At 57.0% G+C, this 25001-nt stretch overlaps 1 protein-coding gene across 1 annotated transcript in view; it reads right to left on the reverse strand.

Moving 5' to 3' along the window:
- Positions 1 to 775: 775 nt before the first annotated feature.
- Positions 776 to 25001, reverse strand: part of NOTCH1 (notch receptor 1) — a gene marked incomplete at its 5' end in the record, with an annotated part of 40332 nt that continues 16106 nt past the window's right edge. The window contains 32 exons of the mRNA XM_018074405.2: positions 776 to 2365; positions 2806 to 2903; positions 3021 to 3168; positions 3490 to 3785; positions 4507 to 4672; positions 4889 to 4973; positions 5323 to 5539; positions 6173 to 6321; positions 7122 to 7550; positions 8255 to 8826; positions 9338 to 9450; positions 9616 to 9873; positions 10188 to 10320; positions 10518 to 10702; positions 10930 to 11083; positions 11209 to 11410; positions 11544 to 11772; positions 12200 to 12352; positions 12646 to 12765; positions 13762 to 13875; positions 14442 to 14587; positions 14802 to 14994; positions 15642 to 15752; positions 16084 to 16317; positions 17315 to 17428; positions 18032 to 18145; positions 18592 to 18777; positions 18870 to 19025; positions 19163 to 19396; positions 19553 to 19675; positions 22688 to 23026; positions 23384 to 23646. Of these exons, the coding sequence (XP_017929894.2) occupies positions 896 to 2365; positions 2806 to 2903; positions 3021 to 3168; positions 3490 to 3785; positions 4507 to 4672; positions 4889 to 4973; positions 5323 to 5539; positions 6173 to 6321; positions 7122 to 7550; positions 8255 to 8826; positions 9338 to 9450; positions 9616 to 9873; positions 10188 to 10320; positions 10518 to 10702; positions 10930 to 11083; positions 11209 to 11410; positions 11544 to 11772; positions 12200 to 12352; positions 12646 to 12765; positions 13762 to 13875; positions 14442 to 14587; positions 14802 to 14994; positions 15642 to 15752; positions 16084 to 16317; positions 17315 to 17428; positions 18032 to 18145; positions 18592 to 18777; positions 18870 to 19025; positions 19163 to 19396; positions 19553 to 19675; positions 22688 to 23026; positions 23384 to 23646 (7504 nt within the window). The remainder of the gene's footprint in view (positions 2366 to 2805; positions 2904 to 3020; positions 3169 to 3489; positions 3786 to 4506; positions 4673 to 4888; positions 4974 to 5322; positions 5540 to 6172; positions 6322 to 7121; positions 7551 to 8254; positions 8827 to 9337; positions 9451 to 9615; positions 9874 to 10187; positions 10321 to 10517; positions 10703 to 10929; positions 11084 to 11208; positions 11411 to 11543; positions 11773 to 12199; positions 12353 to 12645; positions 12766 to 13761; positions 13876 to 14441; positions 14588 to 14801; positions 14995 to 15641; positions 15753 to 16083; positions 16318 to 17314; positions 17429 to 18031; positions 18146 to 18591; positions 18778 to 18869; positions 19026 to 19162; positions 19397 to 19552; positions 19676 to 22687; positions 23027 to 23383; positions 23647 to 25001) is intronic.

The raw sequence follows: 25001 nt of genomic DNA on the forward strand, positions 1-25001 counted from the left end.
GTCCTTTGTGTACATACTCCACAGTTAACGGGCTTGCTCTCTTGGAAGTTTGGCAAATACACTTCTTTTTGATGGGGGACAGTATTCATGTTTTGTAGTTGGTTTGTTTGTTGTTTTTTTTAGCTTAGAACCTGTTCTTACAGGTCTATAATCCTGATTTTCTTTCCTATTTTTTTTTAGATCATAAAAATCATTTAAATATATATATTTTTATATATATATATAAAAACAAGAGAGAACAAAAATTTCTATTATCAAGGCAAATGTACAACTATATAATACTGAAATTTAAACAAAGGTTCATGACTGGTACCATAAAATGTCCTCTCATATAATAGCAAAGGAAACATTTTAAAGTACATTTAAAAAAATTTGTTGATACTTAATTTCCCTCCCCCCAAGGAGTGGTATTTTTAGTCAATTTTTAATTCCCCTTTTCTTTGTCACCTCTCTTTCTGAGTTGAAAGAGAAAAAAAATAAATTAATGGCATTTCAGAATCACAAATTGCTGCTTATAGCTTTACATAAACATTTCCTCTCAAATCAAACACAATGAATCCACCCAAACAAAAGAGAACGTCCTATAAAAACCTAATTTGTCCATTTCTTGAAACACAACTGGTGTCCCACATTGAGTTCTTAACAATAGAACATATAAATAAAAAAGGCAGTGTTTTCATGTAAAGTAAAAAGTACATAAATAAATACTAAAAAAAAAAAAAAGGAATTAAATGTGTCTTTTTCTTTTTTTTTCCTTTTTTTTTTTTTTTTATAAAAACATATTTAAAAAGGATCCTTTAATAAAAGCATCCAAGGTCCTTTTAAAAAAAAAAAAAAAGATCTCCCTCGAGCTTCTGACTCTCACTGAGCACCAGTGTCTCTAAAACACCTCGTTTTACTTGAAGGCTTCGGGGATGTGTCCCATCTGTGACTGCATACTCGTGGGAGGGCTGGAGATGCCCTCGGACCAGTCGGACACGTTGGAATGAGGAGACGAGCTGGACCACTGGTCCGGCGACTCCGGAGACGGCGTTAGGAAAGGGTGGTCGGGCACCTGGAGCTGGTGGCTGGGGGTGTTGTCCAAGGGGGAGGAATAACTGTGCTGGGAAGGCGGGGTTAGGAACTGCGTGGTGGTCATGGGCTGGGCGAGGGAGGACGGCAGGGACGTGGGCAGCATCTGGGAATCCTGGGGCAGGATGGTGTGCACTGCCATGCTGCTGCTGCTCACCGGCTGCATGTCGGGCTGGCTCAGCTCGGTACCAAGGAAATTCTGGCCCATGTGGCCGCTCCCGTTGGAGCCGGGGTTGTGGTGCTGCGGCGGCTGCTGCGGCGGCGGCGGCTGCTGGGGCTGCTGGGGCTGCTGCTGCGGCTGCAGGTTCTGCTGCTGGAGCTGCTGCTGCTGCATCTGCTGGAGCTGCTGGCTCTGCATCAGGTGGGGCTGGGACGCCAGCCGGGTGCTGGGCATGGCCTGGTAGCTCATCATCTGCGACAAGCTGGTGGTGGGCAGGCCGTTGTGCAGGGAGGTCATCATGCCGTGCTGGAGGTTTTGGGGCTGCTGGTGCGCCCCGGGTTGGATGTTGCCTCTCAGGGGGTTGTACTGGCTCTGGACCATCCCGTTCTGCAGCCTGGTGAGCCAGTCACACTGCCCGTTCAGCCCGGCCGCTCCACCGACGGAGAAGCTCATCGGGGCGTTGCTCATCACCGTGCTGGGGCTGGACACGGGCAGGTGGGAGAGACGCGGCGGCACCGAATCGAAGGCCATCCTGCTGGAGCTTCCCATGGCCATATCCTGCTTCCCCGCCATGTTGAGGTGGTTGATGCTCATGTGGGCATCCGGCATGCCCGGCAGATGATTCAGGGGCATGGAAGGGGACTGCTGAAACGGGGAGGTCATCAGCGGAGGAGAGGCCACATCTGAGAGGTACCCATGGGGCGACTCCAGGGAGTCCACTGGGGACAACACGCTGGAGTTGTCAAGCAGGCATCCTTTTCCATCCTGGGATTTTTTCCTCCGGGCTTTGAGGTCTTTGGCATCTTTGCCATTGCAGCTCAGGCCCTTGGTACTCAGCTTCCTGGCCTTCTTGCCCTGGACGGCGGGCTTGAGGTTGCCGATGTAGCTGTTGGGGGAGCAGAGCGGGGGGGACAGGGTGGGTGCTCCCAGGGGGCCGTTGTGCAGTGGTGGGCTCCTCACCAGGTTGTACTCGTCCAGCAGCCTCACGATGTCGTGGTGCATGCGCTCCTGGGCGATGTCCCGCGGCAGGCGGTCCATGTGGTCCGTGATGTCCCGGTTGGCAAAGTGGTCCAGGAGGACCTTGGCGGTTTCGTAGCTCCCTTCTCTGGCTGCGAGGAACAGTGGGGTCTCCTCCTGGAAACCCAGCAAAAAGATGGTTAGGGTTGAGTTCACAGATTCCCCTGGCTAACACTGCCCTGAGCTCCATGCCCAACACCATGTTGTCCACAATCATCTGCCTGGTGAGATTTTGGTGCTGCTTTTTCCTACCCTCCTGACCAGAGCCTGTCCTTCTACTGATATCAAACCAGGAACCCTGCGAGTGACCCTGAACATGCTGGAGATGGCCACAAAAACACTGTACCAAACTGCCCACCAAGCACTGCGTGGCCTCTCAACATCAACCATACGACCAAATCCCACAGTGCTCCTTTGAGCTAATTCCAACAACTTCATTCACAGCAGAACAATCAAATCAGAGTCTCAGTGCCAGACATTTGTCTGGCAAAAACTGCTCTTTAAACAGACTCCCCAGATGGTTCTTTCCTTGCATATGTCAGCCTAGGAGACATTACCTTATTGTTCTGCATGTCCTTATTGGCACCATTCTTCAGAAGGACCACTGCAGCTTCAACATTATTCACAGCAGCTGCCCAGTGTAGGGCTGACTTGCCTGGAGAGGAAGACCACGAAATGCAACACACATTAGTGAGAGGTAAGAGTAACAGCAAGAGCAAGCAGCCCTTTCCTTCCACATGTGAGGGAGCCCGTGTTTTAGTTGCCTCAGTACCTAGATCATCCACGGCGTTGACGTCTGCGTGGCAGTTGATGAGGTCGTCCAGCATTCCCTCCACAGCCAAGCGAGCAGCCAGGATCAGAGGAGTGGTCCCATCATGCATCCGGGCATCAAGGTCTGTCGCCCTGTTCCTAATCAGGATCTGCCACAAAAAGGGACAAAGGACAAGAAACACAAATGTTAGGAGGGACAGACAGCAGGCACTCCAAGTGTCCGGGTCGCAGGACCTGCAATGCCCTTTCCAGAGACTGGGCCCTCCAGTCCCTGCTCCCAGTCCAGGGATGCTGCTGTGGGGTTGCCGCTTTGCTGTGCCCCAAGACAACAAATGCTTCAATTTTTACGACCTTCACCCCCCACCTTGCCCAGGTTGGAGCTGGAGACCCTGCAATGAGCTCAGCTGTGTGACTGACTCAACGCACAGCATCTGAAAACCCCCGAGACTGGCGGCCAAGGGATCCCTTACCTGGAAGACTCCTTGGGCATCGGCCGAGACAGCGGCGTGGAGGGGCGTCCGGCCCATGTTGTCCTGGATGTTGGCATCGGCACTGGCCTCCAGCAGGCGCTTGGCAGCGTCGGAGCGGGAATACCTGGCGGCCAGGTGCAGCGCCGTCTCGCCCGTGCGGTCGGTCTGGTTGTGCAGGCTGGCGCCTTGGTAAATGAAATCCGAGATGACAGCGGGAGCATCGTCCTCCTCCTCACTGTTGCCAGTCTCCAGCCCTCCTCCGCTGCACGAGGCGATCATGAGGGGGGTGAAGCCGTCTGAAAGCACAGGGGAACCCCGTGAAAAAAAAAAGGCTTTTTACCCTTCTGTAATGCGGGGGGCTCAGCAAGATGCTCTGTCTGTGATAGATGCTTATTCTCGTGGGTGCAGCAAGGCTGTGTTCCTGACTGGTTCTAAACATCAAACACGACTATCCTCCCTCTGATATGGATCTGAAATTCCTTCGTGGTATCTCAGCACTCACTGCTTTTCCTATTTCATCTGCTACCTTGCAGACTGCACCATGGAAGGTGCAGTTTATAAGGAAGGCTGCTAAAATCAAATTGAGTATGGTAAATAAATCTTCATTATTTCAGAGGGCAATTTCACAGATGTGGGGAAGACCAAATGTTTGTAATAATTTAAAAGCTGTTAATATAGTTAAAAACCTGAAAAAAGACTGAAATGTGCAGATCAGTGGGAGGGGAGAAATCTACAAGTGGCACAGAGATAACCTGGGTGATTTAATAGGCACTTTCTCTGTATTCTCTGATTTCCACCTCAGTGATTAAACAAAAGAGCTCTACTGGAGAGTAAAATGTGATAAGGTCTATCTCTAAATCATGCACAACAGCAACTGTGTGATGCAGAACACGTAGCAGTGACTCTGTACTAACAAGAGGCAGGTAGGGCTGTCTGGGGCTGCTCCTCTGCAAGGGGCGAGGGAAGGTTTGAGATGAGCTGACAACCGGTGCAGAAGTGAAAGGGGTTCCACCTTACCCGGCCCTCTGACGTTGACATCCATGCAGTCAGCATCGATTTCCCCCTGAGGAGGAGTAGGGGCCATGGAGGAGATGCGCAGGTCAGCGGCATCCAGGTGCTGCTGGGTCCACTGCCTGTGATCCGTCTGGTCGTCCGTGTCCGGCAGCATCGCCTGCTCCTCGAACTGAGGGACCACAGAGGGAATCAGGGTGTGAGGAGGGGGCTGAGCTCCAGCCTGGGAAGCTCTGTGAGTCACAGGCAAAGGAGCTGAGAGCAGCAATGCACAGCACCCCTGAGGGTCCTTCTGCTCCCTGGCTTCCCACAGCACTCTGCTCCCTCCGTGACTAACCCAGCCAGTGACTGTCTGCAGCATGGAAAGGGAATGTGGCAGAGGGCTTACCCTGAACTTCTTGGTGTCCTCCTCGTCACCCCACTCATTTTGGTTGTCATCCATCAGCGTGCCATCTGAAGCATTTTTGAGGGGTCTTTAAAAATAAAACCATAAAAAAAGTTACCTCCTCTGTAGGAACTGTCCCTGAGTGCCTGTGTCCATGTGCATGCACGAACTGAAAGAAGAATCAACCAGGCATTTTCCAGGAGGTTCCCCTCAGATTGCCTTTCATTTTTTACCAAGTGCAAACAGATCACGAAGCATTTAAAACCCTCCTGCAGATGGGAACACTGTTTTCCCCATGCAAGACTTTAAGAACCCTGATTTTTCTCCTCCCTGCCACACCCACACGATGAACTAGAGGACAAAACTCCGATGGGCTCTTTCAGAAGAGCCCCGAGCAGACCCACTGTGTTTAATGTGTCAGCAAGCAAACTACTCACTTCAGTCCAACAGAGTCCTCCCCGAGTGGTTCTCGCCGCTTCTTCTTGCTCGACTCTGTCACTTTGAAGCCTTCTGGGAACCAAAGCTGCCCATGCTCCCTGCGCCGCTTACGAGACACCAGCACTCCCAGTCCAATGAAAGCAAGCAAGACCAGTGCAGCCACCACCACGTACATAGGATACAGCTGGGAGTTCGTCGCGGGCTCAGCTGTTTCACCTACAAAACAGTGGGGCACAAAGAGATGCTGAGACATTAAGCTGCATAGCAAACCAGGGACAGAGTGGAAATGAAGGAAAATTAGTTAATAGAGGTACCTAAGTCTGATCTAAATCAGCCACCCCCCCCTCCCCAAAATAAGGTCATTTTATACGCTATTAATCAGAATTGCAAACTATCGGCAAATTCTCAGCTGCACAAGCCAGCCTGCACCAGGAGACAGCTTCACTTTTTTCTCCTTTAAGGAAAAGGATTAGCAAACTTCAAATCATTGCGCTTGCATTGAGCTGTTAAGACAAAAGGATTTAGGGGGGATTTTCAAGATACAAACTTCAACTCCTTGCATGTCACTGATTGATTGGGCCTGCTTGGGTTTTCTTTTTCTTTTCTTTTTTTTTTATTTTTTTAATAACTTTTAGAGTGATAATGATTTTGAAATAAAACCCAGACTAAGAAAAAAAACCACTAAACTGGTTTTGCTTTATTTTTTAAGAAAAGACTTCCAGAAAAAGAGATGTGAGGTTTATTAAAACCAGACTGTGTTCAAATGCAGCCAATTGACAGATACCTAAACCCAGGTAAGGATGGAAAATTTTGGTTGTTTCTCTTCCCCAGCTGACAAGCTGTACTTACTTTTAACAGCTTCTATTTTGTAGGGTATGTTCAGGTTGCCAAGGGAGGCCAAGGCACCCAGGAATGCTGCCACATCAGTTGCACTCTGGAAGCACTGGGAAGATGACTGGATGCACTGGCGGTTATCAATTTCCAAGTAAACGATGGATCTGTGGGAGAGAAAAGTCGATAAGGAACAGGGAGCGATGACCACACGGAGAAGACACAAGAGCCCCATCTCCCTTCCCTCTTTAACCACCCATCAGTGGGAATTAGAAGGTGGGAACCCCTCTCCTTGCTTCCCTGTGGCCCAAACCCTGCAGCTTCCACTCATGTTCCATTGGATTTGCCTCAATAAATACTGTGAAATCCAACTCTTTATCTACAGGAATGGAAGGGAGTCTCCACTTCACAATGTTTTAAAATTACCTAGACACTACAGTATCTTAAATAATGCTGTTTGGGAGCCCTCAGATCCTCTCACATCAGTTTCGCTGCTCTAACTCCTTTGCTTTCAGTGGTTTTTGATTAAGCCCACGCAGAGGGAGCAGGTTGGATCTATATGTTTACACCAAAGATCTCCAAACGCAGTTTGCAGTAATTGAGTTTTACAACAAAGCTCTAGAAAGCATTTCCCAGGGAGAAACTGAGGCTTAACTTAATGACTTCCTGAAGTCAGACAGTCGGTCAGGCCAACCTCTGCTTCCAGGTCCCACCCAGCCCAGCCCCGGCTCCCAACAATACACAGGACTCCTTCAATCGTGAGAGTCGGCGCAGCATTGTATCAGGGACTCCTGAATGATCCCTCGATTTTCCCACATGGGAGCAAAATCCGGTTTCTGTTCACACAGAAAGCAACTTCCAAATACAATTATCTGGCCTACATCCTTCCCTTTATAGCGTGTTACTATTATGAACACAGAAAACAAGTGCTGCTCAGTGAGGAAAGGATCCCACTGGTCCCCCTTACCCTCTGATGTCCATCTGATCGAGCTCCCTCTTCTGCCTCCTGCCAGCCCTGGAGTAGAGGCTGCTCTTCACTTTGTTGATGACAGCACTGGACATATCTGACCAGTCCTCTGTGGACCTCTTGATGTAGTGTTTTTTCAGCTCCTCCTCATTGCCATAATATGGAAAGATCATATACTCTCCCTTGGGGTTCTTCTTGAAGACCACGTTGGTGTGCAGCACTCGGCTCAGCTCCCTCAGGAAGTTGAAAGAGTTGTTCTTCAGGTTCTCTGGGGTGATGAGGACCACCACCACCAGTGTGCCATCTGCCAGCTTCTCTGGCATGTTGTTTGCACAGTCCAGACCATCCCATTCGCACTCAAAGTTGTTGCAGCCCTGGTCGCAGTGGCCATCTGAGAAGTGATCTTTGCAGTACTGGTCATACAGAGGGCTGGGAGGAAGAAGAAGAGGAAAGGCAGGAGAATGAATTAGACCAAGTGCTGCACATATCACCCATCTGCTCAGAAAAGCAGCAGTGGTCCACAGGGACCTTGCTTCTGTATAAATATTCTTCACCCTGATGGACACTAAACCAGTTTACACAGAAAGCATTCACCTCTGCAGGTGAAAGATGGCAGCTGTTAAATTACAAATTGCAATTTAGATGCCAGAAAAAAGGAGAAATTACTGTGACTCAGAGAAGACATGGGGACACAGAATAGTTACTCAGACCAGAGTTGGTCCAGGAATCTGGGATTAAGTTCATGCTGTTGCCAAAGACAATGTTTGGGAAATGTTTGGATGTTAACATCATCATGTTTCCTGGCTGCTCTTCCATCTGGGGTCTCCCTGCCCTGAAACTCACTGTGTTACTGCTGTGAGTTGGAGAATTCACTTCTATGGAGTGATACAGGCAAGGACAGGGAAGCCATCTGGAATGAGCCAAACCCAGAGAGCTTCTAAGTGGATATAAATTCAGTGAGGCCACAGGGAAGCATGGTCGTTTGCTTATAGGCAGCAGAACAGAATGCAGAGAATGAACACAGGTCTGCATCTAGGAGCTTTAGCAGATGCAAGCAGAAAATACCTCCAAGTGATCAGCACATCAGGAGATCTTGTCTATAAAACAAGAGGGTCAGTGAGCAAGTCACTTACTTGCACTGCCCCTCGTATTTCTGGCAGTCAAATCCATCGTAGAGGCAGCCAGCGTTATTGCACTGGGAATCACACTTGCCATCGTTGAAATACTTCCAGCACTGCAGAGACTGGGAGCAGTTCTTCCAGGGATCGTTGAAATTGAGGGAGCAGTCACCCCCGTCCCAGCCACAGGCGTGGTTGTTGCACTTCCCGTCGCAGATCTTGTTGCCGGCGTACCCCGCGCAAACCGCGATCTCGCACTTCTCCTCGATTTTGGGCGGGATGATGTCCTGCCCGATCCCACCCTGGAAATCGAAGTCGAGGATGTGGCAGTTGAGGCCGTTGAAGTTGGCGGGGCAGTTGCAGCGGTAGTAGGGGGAGGCATCGCCGAAGAACTCGCAGGTGCCCCCGTTGTAGCAGGGGTTGGACATGCAGGGGCTGCTGGCCGGGTACTGGCACTCGGGGCCCGTGAAGGCCGGCGCGCACATGCACTTGGAGCTCTTGTGCATGGAGATGCAGGTGCCGCCGTTCAGGCAGTGCAGGTTCCCACACGTGCGGGAGTCGTTCTCGCAGGTGGCGCCCACGAATCCCTGGGCAGGGGACAGCAAGGAGGGAGTCAGAATCACTGATGCTGTCCTACGAGCAGCCTAACCCATGTGTGTGTTCTGGGAAACCCAGGGAATCAAGGCAGGACTCTGGTGCATCCTCTAAAACTAGTGATGAGTAAGAATAATCTAGAATGTAAACCCTGAGAATCCCCATAAAATAAAGTGAGGTCTTCTCCATAGCTACCTGCTCCACTTTTAGGTGGTGCAAATAACAGTCAACTGGGAAGAGCCAGTCCTACAGAGCTGTGCATGGTACCTGCAGGCTGTCTTCTCTCTGACCCTATCACAGTGTCCTTGCAAGCATGTGGGGTGTGCAAATACAGACACATGTCCTGCCCATGAGCACCCACAGCAAAGCATCCTCCCCTGGCTATTCCAGCTGGGGAAGCCTCAGGGGCTAAACTGGCCCCTTGACCACCCCTCGAGCACGGGGCTGGCTTGCAGGGCCTGTACAAGATGCCATGCTCAGAGCTGGAGAGGAGCAGGTACCTACCGGGGGGCACTTGCAGATGAAGCCACGGCCAGTGTTGCTGGCAACAGCACACGTCCCACCATTTCTGCAGGGTTTGCCTTTACACCCGTCCACCACTGTGTCACAGCGACGGCCTGCGAGGGAGAGGAGTGTGTGAGGAGCAGAGGAAGGCGTGGGGATGCCTGGGGGGCTGCAGGGCTGGGGGGGAGGGAGAGGAGTGTGTGAGGAGCAGAGGAAGGCGTGGGGATGCCTGGGGGGCTGCAGGGCTGGGCTCTGGGAGGGGGGGATGTGGTGCTCACCTGCATAGCCAGGTCTGCACTCGCATTTGTAGTCGTTGACCCGCTGCACGCAGTTCTGGGTGCCGCGGGCGTCGCAGGGGTTGGACAGGCACTCATTGACGTCTCCCTCGCAGCGCTCCCCTACAAAGCCAGGGGGGCAGATGCAGCTGTAGCCCCCTACCCGATCCTTGCACTTGCCATTGTTAAAGCACTTGGGCCCCAGGGTGACAGGATCAAAGAAAGGGCTGCAGTCATCCACATTGATCTCACAGTGCACCCCTAGAGAGATGGGGGAACAACCCACACAGCTCATCAAACAGTGTCGGGGTGCCCGGTGGTCCCGTGTGCGAGCCCTGCCCTGCGGAGGGGCTGAGTCTGACCACGGCAGTGGCAGCCTGAGCCCCAGCTCAGGCAGGGGGGACGCGGCACCGCACGGCCAAGGCCGAGGCTGCGTGGCCTTGATGGGTAAGCCCGCGAGCAAACACCAACCTCCACCGCTGCGCCTGCTGCTGCTAACCCCAGCAGCTAATGAGCAGAATCCAAGGATATCTGCACTCAGCCCACTAATGCCCCAGCCTGGGGAGTTAATTTACCTTGGGTTCCTCTGGGGCAGGAGCATTTGTAGGTATTGATGAGATCGATGCAGGTTCCTCCGTTCTGGCACGGGTGGGACAAGCACTCATTGATCTCCTCTGAGCAGTTAACTCCATGATAACCAGCCACACACTGCAAGGAGGGAAGAGGGGAACTATCAGAGAGGTTCCCTCAATTCCCAACTGGCTGCAGGAGCACAGCCAGCACCCCAGCCTCCAACGTAGTGAAGGGGCACAGGACCAGCCTGAAGCCAGGACAGCTCCTTGGGCAGCAGAAAGGCAGTAACTGGGAATTTTTCCCTGGGCATCACTGCCCCCCAAGGCACCCACCTCGCAGGAGTAGCCTCCCAGGTAGTCTGTGCAGGTGGCTCCGTTCTGGCAGGGGTTGGGGGAGCACTCATCCACCTGCTCCTCGCAGTAGCTGCCGGTGTAGCCGGCCTGGCAGCGGCAGAAGTGAGTGTTGCCAGTGTCTACACAGAGCCCTGAGTTCCTGCAGAGATGTGCTACATCGATACCTGCCAGGGAGAGCAAAGTAAGATGCAGGGACCTTGGTGACACACACATACCACAGGGCCACATCCTGGCCACCACGCATCCCACCAGGAACCACAGCCAGGACTGCAGCCTAGGGTGGTGCATGTTACAGCAACCCTTGAGATCACTCTGGTTGTGCCAAAGATCCCCACCAAGAGCACTGACCCCAGCCCGGCCCTGTCAGTCCATACACATGGCAGGGACATACCTTGCTGCTTGGCAGCCACCTCGCAGGAGACACTGGGGACGTCGCAGTAGAGCCCTGTCCACCCACTGTTGCACTCACAGCGGTACAGGTTGTTGGTCTGCCAGCACTTGCCTCCGTTTTTGCAGGGAGAGGAGTCACACCAGCGCACCAGGTTCTGGGGGAGCAGAGCAAGAGATGAGGGTCACGACCCACCAGGGCTTCTGCAGGAGTGGAGACAGCAGTGACCCCCAAATACCCGGGGCAGCATGCAGAGGTGGGCACTGCCCAAGGTTCCTCTACCTGGCAGTTGAGCCCGGTGTATCCCTGGGGACAAGTGCACTTGTACGTCCCGTAGCTGTCCTGACAGGTGCCCCCATTCAGGCATGGCTTGGAGTCACACTCATTGATGTTGTGCTCGCAGTAGCTGCCCGTGAAGCCGGGCAGACAGACGCAGGTGAAGGTGTTGATGCCATCCACGCAGGTCCCACCGTTGAAGCAGGAGCTGGGAACACAGACATCACATCCCAGCGAGTCACCACCGGTTAATCTCCACGCCAAAGCCCCCGCCCACCAGCCCAGGGCTATGGGGCAGCAGGGGGACCTCAGCCCTTGCCCCAGCCATGGCAGGGCTGTACCTCTCCGTGCAGTCGGGTGTGTTGTTCTCGCAGTGGATGCCGCTGAAGCCGGAGGGGCAGGTGCAGGTGTAGCTGTTGACGCAGTCGGTGCAGTTGGCCCCGTTCTTGCAGGGGTTGCTGGCGCACTCGTTGATGTCCTCCTCGCACTTGGGCCCACGGAAACCAGCCAGGCACTCGCAGAAGAACGTGCCAATGCCATCGGAGCAGGAGCCACCGTTGTGGCACGGGTCTGGAGGAGGGATATGCATGTGAAGATGAGATGGGTCTAGGCATGGTGCAGCAGCCCAGCCCAGGAGATGCCCCACAGCACTGTCCCCACACACGTTCCCTGGCTGCATGGAGGGATGGGACTAAGCCCAGGCACTGGGCAGAAGCTAAACCAGCCCCATCAGGAGACTGGGCACAAGGAGGGCATATGGGACACATTATTCCCCAGCCTCCTTCCTCCTGCTCCCATCTGGCCTTAGACTGACACGGCTTGTCCGGGATGTGTTTGAGGTGGCCTGAAAGCCTCAGCAGGGCTCACAGCACAGCCCAGGCTGCAGTGGCAGCCCACTCACAGGGAGGAAAATCCCAGGACCAGGAATGGGAATGAAGCTGATGTCTCAGCTGATGGCTGGGCTGAGCATGGCCCATGGGGCAGCCCCTGCTCTTACTGGGCTTGCAGTCGTCGATGTCGGTGTCGCAGTTGCGGCCAGAGAAGCCGGTCCTGCAGGCACAGCGGTAGCTCCCGTTGGTGTTCTGGCACGTGGCCCCATTTCGGCAGGGGCTCTTCACACACTCATTGATGTCAATCTCACAGGTCTGACCTGGGGACAGAGCAGGACAAGGGCCACGTGGGTTGGAGGTGCTGGTGAAAGCCCCAGGGGTGACAATGATGTCTTGGGCACTGCTCACACTGGGGACAGGAGCCCTCCCAGCAAACTGCCCTCGCTAAGGTGTGCAGGCAGTGGCTGCCTGGCTGAGCCATGGGGCAGGTCAGGACCCTCCCCAAAGCCTGGCACCATGCAGGGCTGCTCCCTGGCCATGCCCCCTCCCCTCTGCCTTTCCCTCCCTGAGGGGAGCAGGGTGTGCTGAACCCTCAAACGGTCCATGCCCATACCTTGCCAGCCAGGAGGGCAACTGCAGGAGAAGCTCTTGTAATCTTCCGACTCCCGGCACTCGCCGCCGTTCTTGCAGGGGCTGCCAGCACAGGGGGCAAGCACGTCCTCACAGGTGGCTCCTGCACAGGCACAAGCACCCACTGACACCCCCTCCAAAACAATGGGTGGCCCAAGATCCTGCAACTCCCGTCCCCTGCCCTGGGCTGCTGCCAGCTCTAGGGGAGGCTCTGGGCTTCCCCACCACCCCAGGGCAGCCCAGCTGGGACTGTCTCCTCCATCCCTGGTCGCCCATGACCCCACGTCACCCACGAACCATTTAAACCCTGGCAATCTGGGCTGCATTAAAGCACTGCACACTTCCTTTGGCAGGGAAGTGCTGCTTGGGGTGTCTTTTCCCCCTTACACTCCCTCCCCCCTGTCCCTCTCCGCTGCTTTTCCTGTTTACGTCCAGCCAGGGGACACGTTCCCTCCGAACCCTTATCTTCCCTGTCAGCCAGTATCTCCTGAACTGGCCTTTTGCTATTTTCCAGAGCCTTCCCCTCCCCGCCTGCCCAGTCCCCGTCCCCCCCAGGGGTTTCTATGGCCACTGCCGAGGGCAGGAAACGGCTCATGGCTTCCTGCAATTGTGCACCGGCTGCGCCGCTCTGCGCGAGCGGAAGCGGGAGGCTGGCAAACAGGAATCGGCTCAGCAGAATCCCCCAGCCCCTCGGCCTCGGCTCGCCCCCTCCAGCACGAGCATCGTGGCTGCAGAGCGGGGCCACCGGCACCGCTGACCCCCTTGGGCGGTGGGGTGTGAGCGGGGTGGCCCTCGGGCGCTGCCGTCCCTGAGCCACCACCACCCTGGTGCCCTCCAGAAGGAGGAGGAGGAGGAGGAGGAGGATAAGGAGGGAGGAAGCTGTTTCTGGCAGCTTCCCAAAGCTCCTGCAAATTTCCTCCAGCTGCGCTGTGGAGAGGGGAGGTGGAGCCGTGGCTGTGGGCAGCCCCATGGCAGGGCAGTGCAAGGGAAGCCTCTGTGCTTGGTGCTGGTTTGTTGCACGTTCAGAGGGACCAGTTTGGTGTCACACGTGAAGCAGAAGCCCCGCAGAGCCATGGTGGGGCACAGGGTGCCCCCTCACCTGTGTAGGGCAGGAGGCAGTTGCAGGTGTAGCCAGCGACATCATCGATGCACGTGCCCTGGTTCAGGCACGGGTTGGAAGCACATTCGTTGATATTGGTCTGGCAGTTGGGGCCTGTTTTAAGAAAAATAGATAAAATCAGCTGTGATAGAGCTGCATGTGCTGGTGGGAGGGGGCTGAGGGTACAGTGGGGATGTGGTGACAATGGTAACAGCCCACTCATTGCTCTGGAAAAGCCTCCTGTGCTCAGCTCCAGCCAGGAGTGCCCAAACTTCACTGAAGGTCCCCAGGCTGGCTGCACTGCCACAGCTCCCAGACAGACCTGGGGCTCCACCGCTCCCACAGGGAGGCCTCCAGCCCACCCAGCATCATGGGAATACCCACTCACAGCTCTCTCCCAGATCCCAGCAAAGGGGGGACAGGGTAGCATCCCTGGTTGCAGCCCTAGAATCATGGAATCACAGAATTGTTAGGGGTGGAAAAGCCCTCTAAGACTATGAAGTGCAACCAGCACCACAACGTTCATCACTAAACCACGTCCCCAAGTGGCACGTTCACGTGCCTTTTGAACACTTCCAAGGATGGCAACTCCACCACTTCCCTGGGCAGCTTGTTCCAGTGCCTGGTCACCATTTCCCAAGCAGAACTTTTCCCAGATATCCAATCTAACCCCCTCTTACCACTGAAGCCCTCCCTGCAGGTGCAGATGTAGCCACTGGTCATGTCCTTGCAGGTGCCACCGTTCATGCAGGGATTGGATTCACACTCGTTGTTGTTAATGTCGCAGTTGGTCCCACTCCAGCCTGGGTCACAGTCACACTTGTAGCTTTGGGGAAAAATTGGGGTTTAAAGATCTGGTCCTCCAGGCTACACCAGCCATCATTCACCCAGTAAATCCTGGCCCCTAATCGTGCCACTGCAGGAAAATATCTGACAGCACTGGCACAGAGCATGGACAAGCACTGACTTGGGGGACAGATGCTCGCCCTTCTCTAACCCTGACCTTGCTATTCCAGCAGCCCCTGTGCCTTCCAACCTACCCATTCAATCCATCATGGCATTTCCCATGGATGCAGGGGTTGCTGTTGCACTCGTTCACTTCGGACAGGCACTTGGGGTCGTGGAAGCCCTCGGGGCAGAGGCAGGTGAAGCCATTGATGCCATCCTTGCACGTGCCCCCGTTGTGGCAGGGGTTGCTGGCACACTCGTCGATGTTGATGTTGCACATGCGCCCTGGGAAAGGGGGAGTGAGGAAAAGTTACCCCATGGGATGCACAGCATGGCAGGGGGGTGCATTCTGCCTCACCTCGGATCTCGGATCTCTGGACACACGAGTGCCAGCCACAGAGGAGCGGGCTGCCCTGCAGGGAGGGTGACTTCACACCCTGCATCGCCTGCCTGGCTTAATTAAACGTGACTGAGAAGAGGCCGTGCCCTGGGCTCGTTTGGTCCACGAGGGAATACTGAAGGGGGGCAGTTTCAGCCTGTAACCCTACCTGCCGTGGCTGACAAAGCCAGGCTTTCTTTCGGCTCCCAGTGGGCCCGAGGACAAGGGGCCGTGCGGGTGGGGAGTGGCGGGGGCTGCTCCCATCAAAGCCCTCCACCATTTGCAGCAGCGATCAAACAAACCAGTCGGACAAGGCAGCAACCTGATACCCATGGGAGTGGGCGCAGCGGGAGTCGAATTCGCGGCACCAGACACCCCTTTGATTTCAGCCTGAGCCAGGGTCACCCTCCTGAACAAGCAGGAGCGCTGGAGGGTGCAAAACCTCCGGCGAGTGGGATGGCAGCCTCACCCCTCCTTATTGCACCCCCCTCCTGGTGCACCAGAAGCTGCAGGTCCCCAGGGTGTGGCAGTGGCTGCCATGCCCTGCTCTCACCTGTGTACCCCGGCTCGCAGGTGCACTCGTAGCCGTTGATCTTGTCGATGCACTTGCCGTAGTCGCAGGGGCTGCTGGCACAGTCGTCCAGGTTGATCTCACAGTTCGGTCCTGGGGAGGAGAGGAGTGTTGTTAGGGAGTCCCAGGCTCTGCTGACGCAGCAAAATGAAGCCCCCTGGCATCAACTGCTGCCGCCGCTCCACAACAAAGCACCTCCTCCATAAGCAGCTCCCCGGCTCCCAGCTGGGGTGCGGTTCCTGCTGGATTCCGGCACCAAACCGGGAAAACTCGCCCTCACCCAGGATGCCCCGGGCCAGCCCCAGCACCAGGGCGGCTGCTGTCGGCGGCTCAGGGCCAACCTGCCCTGGGATGGGGATGGGACTGGGATGCTGCACCGGCACGGCCGACCCGTGTGGAGCCCCAGGGGTTCCCTCCCGCTCACCCGTGGTCCCTTTGAGGCAGATGCAGTTGTAGGCGTTGTTCCTGTCCTGGCAGGTCCCCCCATTTTTGCAGGGCTGGCTCTGGCACTCGTTGATGTTGATGTCGCAGCGGTGGCCCGTGTAGCCTGGCTGGCAGAGGCAGGTGAAGGAGGCGATGCCGTCCTTGCAGGTCCCGTAGTGACACGGGTCAGGGTCACACTCATCGATGTCGATCTCGCAGTGAGCACCTGTGAAACCTGCCACCAGTGGGGGGGACACAGGGTGAGGATGGGGGACATGGGGTGAGGATGGGGGATGCTCCTTCCCACCCTGGCCATGCGTGAGGGAGTGCCCTGGGATGGCTTTACCTACCCACCTGCCCTGCTGTGTGCCCCAGGACACCCGGGAACGGGATGCAGGCAGGGAGCACCCCGACACGCCGGTCGGACCCCGGCTTGGGGGCTTTGTCCCGGGGTGCACAATGACCTGCATTAAACCTCCTCGGCTCAGGAGCGGGGCCCCGCGCTCGCCCGCGGCTCGTCCCRGAGCGCACAGGGGGGGCCGGCCGCAGGCACCCCCGAATAATAACCCCCCCGGCAGATCCTATTCTCCTGGCCGGCTCCCTCCCCGCCGGGTTTGGGGGTGGAGAGCCGAGGACAAAGTACAGCTTTGACTAGACCCCGCCAAGCCCACATAGCAGCTTTTCATCGGGGCTTGGCATTAGCAAGACACTAATTAGAGGCCATTCAGCTGGAAGATTTCTGGCGGGAGCTGCTCCACAAAAGAGCCACTGTTTGCCACCAGGGCTCAAGTCATCATTTTGTGCAACTGCTCCTTGGGTTTCGGTCGGCGAGCCCCCACGGCCCTGCACCTTGCGTCCCCATAGAGGCAGCTTTATTCCTTCCTTCCTGCCTTCCCCCTCGCTGCCGCCCGCTGCCGAGGCGGGAGCACGGCGGGACGGCTGCTGCGGGGCCACACCTCACGAGTGCTGGGCTCTTACACCTGGCTCTGGGGCTCCACTCGCTCCAATGACACCCGGGAGAGGGACAGTCCTGCCCCGCGGGAGTCACATCAGCAGGGACCGACCCCACTGATGGAAGGTCTGTGGACAATCCGCACAGAAGGTGCTTGGAGAGGAGGGCACTTAATAATTCATCAGTGTGGTATTATGGCACATCGCAGGGAAGAAGGTGGCTTGTTCCTGCCCAGTGGGGTGGGACCCCTGGAGCCCCCCAGGATGCAGGATCCCCTCACCTTCGGTGCACTCGCAGCTGTAGGTGTTGGGGCCGTCCACGCACTTGGCGCCGTTCTTGCAGGGGGTGCTGGCGCACTCGTCGATGTCGAACTGGCACAGGTGCCCGTTGAAGCCTGGAACGGAGGGAGAAGGAATGGAAGGAGAAGTCACGTCCCTGCGCAGCGGCCGGAGCCGCCCCAGCCTCCCCCGCCGCCGGGCAGCTCCCGCCGGGCCCCCCGCATCCCAGCCGGGGCGCCGGGTTTCCATGGGGACGGCTGCTGGGGGCCCTGAATGTGGGGCTGCGACCCACCATTGAGAGCATCTTATTTACATCTCTAGAGGAGCAAAGTCTCTGAACTTCAAAACCTCCTTTCACAGATTAACCGTCTCCCCATTCTCCGCTCCACCCCGTGACTTTGACACCGCATTCAAAGCCGCTGGTGCAGCCCCCCCGGCCCCCGGCCCTCCTTCCCAAAGAGGGGCCTTTTCAAGTGCAAAGCCGTGGGGTTTAATCCTCCATCCCCTCTCCCATGGGCCAGAGTTGGAGTTGGAGCAGCACTGCCAGAGTGGGGCTCAGCCCCTCACTGCAATGGAGAAACCTCCCTCCAAAAGAACCTCTCCCCATTTCGGAAGGCTCTGAAATTTAAGGAGTCCATTTTTGGCTCCTTCTTGGCTCAAGCCAGGATGCATCCTGGCTTTGTTTCTGCCACGTTGGCAGTGGGATTTATGCCACGTACCAGTGGGGCATTCACAGTGGAACTCGTTGATCTTGTCGAGGCAGTTGCCGTTGTGCAGGCAGGGGCTGCTGGCACACTCATCTGTGTTGATCTCACAGTAAACCCCCTCATAACCTGCAGAGAGACCCAGCACCGTCAGCACCACAGCACAGGGTGGGCACAACATGCAGGATGGGTGGGTTACACCTAGGCACATCTGGCCCATCTTTAAAAGGCAGCTCAGAAGCTGTTCTACAGGTGGTGGGACCTGAAGCACAACCTGCTCCATGGTTGTCCAACCCAGATCTCCATGCCTTGGCTCAATACAGGACAGCAAGGTTGGCAAGAGGAGTCCAGTACAGGGCTGATGGTGCCCAACTCTCACCTCCTGTGCCCCCCACCACTGTGGGAGACCACACAGTCTTTACCAAGCTCTTTCTCTTCAGTGCAGTCCCCAGGCACTCAGGAGCTTCTCACCCAACCCAGCACTGAGCTGAAGCTCAGGGGCACCCAGAACCCTCCCGCTGCCCACCCCCAACACCACAGCCAGTCTGCAGGGGTCTGCAGAGCCGCCCACCCACCGGGCATGCAGATGCACTGGAACTCCCCGATCTGGTCCAGGCAGGTGGCATCATTCTGGCAGGGGTTGGAGAGACACTCATTGACATCGATCTCGCAGCGAGGGCCTGAGTAGCCCTGCAGACACTGGCACTGGAAGGACCCTTGGGTGTTGATGCACTTCCCTGCGTGCTCACATGGGTTGGCTCCTGCAACACACAAGCACAGCTCACAGGATGTGCTCCTGGCTGCACCAGCACCTTCCCCGGCCGCTCCACATGAGCTCAGCCCCAGCACTCACCCAGAGAACACTCATCCACGTCCTGGTTGCAGGCTGGCCCCATGTACCCCGAGGGACACGTGCAGATGGCTTTGCCATTGACGGGGTTGGTGTCGCAGTTGGAGCCCTCGTTGCAGGGGTTGCTGATGCAGGCGTCGTCCAGGTGGCACAGCAAACCTGGGCAGCGAAAGGCAGGCGCGCGTCAGGGGCGATGGGCACACAAGTCATGGTGAAGCAAGACCTCAGCAAGGAGCCAGGGGACGTGCAGGGAGCTGCCACCCTGCACTGCGGGCAGGGGACAAGGAGGGGCTCACCCGTGCGGCCGTGGGGGCACTCGCAGTAGAAGGAGGCCACCCGGTCGTGGCAGGTGGCCCCGTGGAAGCAGGCGGCCATGGCGCAGTCGTCGATGTTCTCGCTGCAGTCCTCGCCCGTCCAGCCGTTGACACAGACACAGTTGTAGCCGCCGTGGTTGTTGTGGCAGGTGCCACCGTTCTGGCAGGCGTTGGGCATCAGCTGGCACTCGTCCACGTCCTCAGTGCAGTACTGACCTGCCAGGGGACAGGGCACCTGCGTGAGGCCGGCGCTGCCCCCCTCCCGCAGGCTCTGTAAGCAGGACAGTTCTGCCCACCCAGCCTGTAGCACCCCCCAGGGCAGGACCTGTCCTCCCAGCCCAGCCCTGTGCCACCCTCACATCCCTGCATTACCTGTCCACTCGGGCGGGCACTGGCAGTTGTAGGTGTTGACGCCATCCACACAGGTGCCCCCATTCTTGCAGTTGTTGCCTGGGCAGTCGTTGATGTTTTCCTCACAGTTCTGACCCGTGAACCCTGCACAGAGGAGATGTCTGCTGTGATGCCAACTGACCAACTGGCTGTGCCACCACCTCAGCCCCCACCACCCCCTGCCACTGGCAGATTCTTCATTATCAGGTGCTGAGCGTGTGCCAGGTGCTCCCAACTCGTCTTTGAAGCAGCCATCTGGTTTCATCCCCATCTCTATCCCGCCTCTGCCAGGGGCTGGTTCTGCTGGAGCCTGGAAGGCAGCAGCTTCCTCTGCTGATGAGGGCAGACAAGGTATCCCTGTGCCAAAGCCCCTAGGTCTGGAGACACTTGCTCCGGGCAGCAGAGGATCTGAGTCCATGGCATAGCTGGAATGAACCAGGGCTGCTCCCACGAAGGCTGGTGGCACCCAGTGCTGAATCACCAGCTTTTAATTTCACTTGTAAAGAGCCTCAGTAGCAGTGCTTGCCCTGGAGGGGGATCCAAGTCCCTGCCAGGGTGAGCCACCTCCCCACAGGGCACTGGGCTCATCCCAACCCACCTCTTGTGTGGGGAGCCAGGCTGCTTGGGTTTGTTATCACACCCACCTGATAGCACAGCACTCATGGAAACCCTGCCTCCCCCAGCCTCTCCACCAGAAACAAAGCAGCCAGGCCCTTCTCAGGGCATCTGCCAAGCCACCCGTCCCCCTCTGACCAACATTTGTTTAAAGAGCTGCATTCACTGTATGGCCCCCAAAGCCCCTGACCCAGCTGCTGCCCAGGAGTTGGGGGTTGGGATGGCAATGCCAGCCCACATCAGTTCCCCACAGTGTCCATCCAGCTCCCCCAGGATATTCTGCAGCTCCAGGCCAGGCTGCTCCCTGTGCAGACAGCTCAAAATGTTACCTCCACAGGTAAGGAATGGGTGCTCAGACTCGTCCTCTGTGGGATCCCAGACCCTGGCCTAGCTGAGGACTCTCCCCTCGCCCTCTCCACGTTTTTCTCTCCTCACTCCCATCACATGGGGAGCAGCCACAGGTTTTTATGATTGCTGGTAGGAGCCCAGAGCAGACAACATTGATTTGCACCTCATTTTTAAGCAGCTGGGCTGAGACTGAGCAGCAGTAACTGGCAACGTCCTAGATACCAGGATTAACTCATTTCAAACCATCCCAATGAGTAATTAGTGCTGCAATTACTTTAAACTCAGGGTTACATTCTACAGCGATGGCATGATAAAACAGCCCAGATTAGTTTAACTTCAAGAAACCCCGCACGGCCAGGCCTCTCCAGGAATGAAAAGGGGTCATTGTTCTGGGTCTGCTGCACCACATACCAGCGTATCAATCACCCCTTATCATGAGGAACAGCCCCCCACCCCTCCTGCCTCTGCCCGTGGCTGCACAGCTCCTGCAGCGAGCCGTGTGGGATGGTGGAGGTGCCATCCCACCGGAGTAGGGGCTGTGCCACCCCACGGGAGGTGAACCAGCTCCTGCAGGATGCAAATCTCCTGGAAGCGGCCCACGGAGCCGCAGCTGGGCGTGGAAGAGCCGATCCTCCCGGGAGCAGGGATGCTGCCCCAGGGCCATGCCTCACCCCCCCGACGTGCCCCACGCTTGGGCTGCTCAGGGAAAGTGCCTCGTCAGCAGAATGGCAGGGCAGGGCCTGGGCTGCTCCTCCTGCCACCTCCACCTGCCCATCCCTGTGGCAGTGCTGCTCCGAGGGGACAGGGCTCGGAGCTGCTCCAACAGAGCATCGCCCCTGGGAGCTCATCCTGGAAAGAAAGGCTTCCTTCCTGGCACTGCTGGCCCAGTCAGCCCCACACCTCACTGTCCCTAAGGACAGGAGCTTTGCTCCAGCCTGGGTGAGCGGGAGATCCTCCATGGCCCTGGGTATTCTGGATGGTTAATGAGATTCCTGAGTTACTGCAGCCAAAAGCTTCGGGAAGGGGATTGAACCTCTGAGCCTGTGTCAGAGATAAAGACAAGATCCCCCACACTGCTAGCAGGGATCATGTATCTTCCCCCAGCACCAGGCTGGGCTGCCCATCTCCATCCAGATGCTGTGTCCCCAGCAGAGATGGGGCAGGAGCTACAGGGAGGGAGGCTGGAGCTCCCTGTGGCAATGCCAAGCCTTGCCCAGGGTGCAGAGCAGAGAAGGTGCCCACCCCTCACCCTACAGGTGACCAGAGGATCAAAGCAATCCCACAAGAGGCTCCTCAGGCAGCTGCCCACAGCTTCCTTCACAAGGAGAGGGCGGATGTGTCCCCTCCACATCTGTCACGGGTGTCCAATGTGGCTGGCTCAGGTGAGAAATGGTACTTGGCCTGGCAAACACAGCCTGGTGTGGGCTGAAACTCCACTGTTTCATTTCTCCAGCTGACCCGGGGATGGGGGGAGCGTGGGGTTGCTCAGCTCCTTCCGCTCCCTGCCCCGACTGCGCTGAGAACCACTGTCTGAGGGCAGAACTGAAAGGGCTTGCTGGGGTCAGGGGCCCTTTCACAGCTGCTGTTCTTCCCTCCGACTTGAAGGGTGCCAAGCTCCCTTCCAGGGTGCCACCACCCCTTCCAGGGTGTTGAGCTCCCAGGACAGCCCCATCTGGCCCCCCCACAAGAGCCCTTCATGCCAGAGGCTGTAATCCTACTGGGCCACTCTGGCACTTGCCAGAGGGAGCAGCAGCGAGCACGGAGAGGGTCTTCCTTCCCCAGCTCCATTTGCACTCGGAAACTTTCCAAAATAGCTATTCCGGGCTAATTATTCCACTCTGGAAGTGGATTAAGCTAAAGCGGAAAAAGGCACTCTTATTCTGGAATATGAGCATCCGCACAGGGGCCTCTGCTCAAATAGTTGCTTTGGAAGAGCTATTTTGGTGAAGCACCAAGCATAAAAAGCCCCCAGATGACCTCTCCTCCTCGGGCATTGCTGCCCAGCGTCTTCCCAAAGGCACGTGGCACAACGAGTTTTGTCCCTCCCAGAGTCATAACTCATGGGAAGATTGGGCACTGCTTGTTTAAGGCGGACAGAGGAGCTGCAAGAGGGTCCCCGAGCCCTTTCCTCCCCCCATGGGAGGCAGTCCCTACCTGGCAGGCAGGTGCAGTCATAGGTGGTGTCTCCGATCTGGCGGCAGGTGCCCCCGTTCTGGCAGGGCGAGGGGTTGCAGGGCACGTAGAGGTGCTCGCAGTTCTGCCCGGTGTACGCCGGCTTGCAGGAGCACTGGTAGGTGCCCACCTCGTTGGTGCAGCTGCCCCCGTTCTTGCAGACGGGCGGGGAGATGTTGCACTCGTTGACGTCCTGCTTGCAGTTGGCGCCGTGGAAGCCGGCAGTGCAGCGGCAGATGTAGTGGGCTTCGAAGGGCACGCACTGGCCCCCGTTGGCGCAGGGGTTGGAGGCGCAGGGGTCGGCCTGCTGGCAGGTTTTGCCTGGGGAGGGCAGGGAGGGAGGATGAGGATGCAAGTTGCAGCTCAGGGTCTGCGTGGCAGCGACCTGCACCGGGTTGCAGACCGGATCTGGGACTGGTTGTAACTAATCCCCCTCACCTCAGCCCCCCCTTAACACTGTGCAGGAGGGTGACAGCTCCCCCAGCCTGGAGGGAGCTAAACCCCCCTAAACTCCAACCTGAGTTTGTAGACCACCCTCCCTATCTCTCCCCCAGAACTGAAGGAAGCCAAAACCACAGGCATCTCTCCATCCACGGGGTTATTCCAGGAGCAGCCCCTACCACAGGCCATCCCTCTGCCCCCGGCCGCGTCCCCACACCACACAGTGCCTGCCCTCACCTGACCACCCGGGCGGGCAGCGGCACTTGTACTCGGTGAGCGTCAGCAGGTCGCAGGTGCCCCCGTTCCGGCAGGGGTTGCTGAGGCAGACGTTGTCTCGGGGCGTCAGGCACAGCTCGTCGGTGAAGCCCAGGCGGCAGGCGCAGGTGTAATCCACGGTGCTGCCGCGCACCACCGCGGTGCAGGTGCCGGCGTTCTTGCAGGGGGAGCTCAGGCAGGGGTTGGGCAGCTGGCACCGCTCGCCCACGTAGGCACCGCTACACCTGGCAGGGGCGAGACACGCCGTCAGTGGGATCGCCCCGAGGGGACGGGGGGGCACCTGCACAGCCCAGGGACCGGCCCAACCCCACCCCGCATCCCGGCACACCGGGCTTGGCGGTGACGGGGCTCTGCCCTGGCTGCTCTGGGCTGGGAAGAGGAAGATGAAAGAGGTGCTGGCAACGAAGGCGTCCCCCATCGAGGGGCCTGCGCCGACTTGCACAACCGCAGCCGCGGCGCTGATGTCCTGCATCTCATGGCAGGGAGAGTTCTGCCTCCCCTCTCCTCGCTGAAGAGGAAGCCAAGGCACAAGGGACACATGGTGGAACAAAGAGGAGCATCCCCACACCTGCACCCACAGACCCCAACTGAGAGATGAATCCATGGGGCCAGGCAGCAAGGGGACATCCCTGCACCCATTTGTATCCTCCCTCCATCCTAAATCACTCAAACATGATCAAAAAGGGACTCAGCATTGGCTGGCAACAGGTGGGACATGATTCTGCTCCTCACAACCAGCTGAGAGCTTCCCCAAAGCCAAATCCCGCGTTAGGAGGGATGAGCTGCCCTGGCTGCTGCGTCCCTCTGTGTGGGGGCCCTGAGAAAAGACCCCCCGATGACACCACCAGCTCCACCATCTGTCACTGTTGGCCAACAGGGCTGCAGCAACTGCCTGGTGCAGGACTGGGCCTGGCAACAGGGACATGCCCCAAGGGCAAATCCCACCAGCCATCCCCGTGGGGCTGGCAGGACCACACAGAGAGGGGAAGGTGTCCCTTGGGAAAGGGAAGATGGAGCAAAGCTGTACACCTGACATCGAAAGATCCCAGGAACGAGACAAAAACCCACCCACACAGCACCTCTTGTATCACATCTGCAACACACTGATGCTACCACACGTTTTGTCCCCAGCCAGCCCTGCTCACTTTACACTGCTTCCAAAAGGGATGTTCTGCCCTGGCTGGGATGTGCCAGGCAGCTGTGGCAAGTACTGCATGGGAGGAACTATCCCACACCACGATGGCAATGCCACCAAGGCAGCACAGGGCACACCAGGCTCACCTCATGCTCTGCTAGCAGAGGCTTTGAGAGCAGAAATAAATCTAGGATCCTGCATGCATGGCCACGAGGCACGGGTAAGGTAACCCCTGCTGGAGGTGGTGGGTAGGGAAGGTGACAGCACCAGGGCACTGGGGGACTGTGGTCCCTGCTGTGCTTTGGTGGGCTGGGGCTCAGGGCACCACGTGCTCACAACACCTGTTGCCATCAGAGCTGGTGGGATGTTGCATTCCCGGGCACAGCATTGACCTGCAACCCCCCAAAACACGAATGTGGGGCTCCTCCAGTGAAGCACAGCCAG

Source organism: Manacus vitellinus, unplaced genomic scaffold (assembly GCF_001715985.3).
Source record: "Manacus vitellinus isolate BGI_N305 unplaced genomic scaffold, ASM171598v3 scaffold_27_pilon, whole genome shotgun sequence".
Taxonomy (NCBI): domain Eukaryota; kingdom Metazoa; phylum Chordata; class Aves; order Passeriformes; family Pipridae; genus Manacus; species Manacus vitellinus.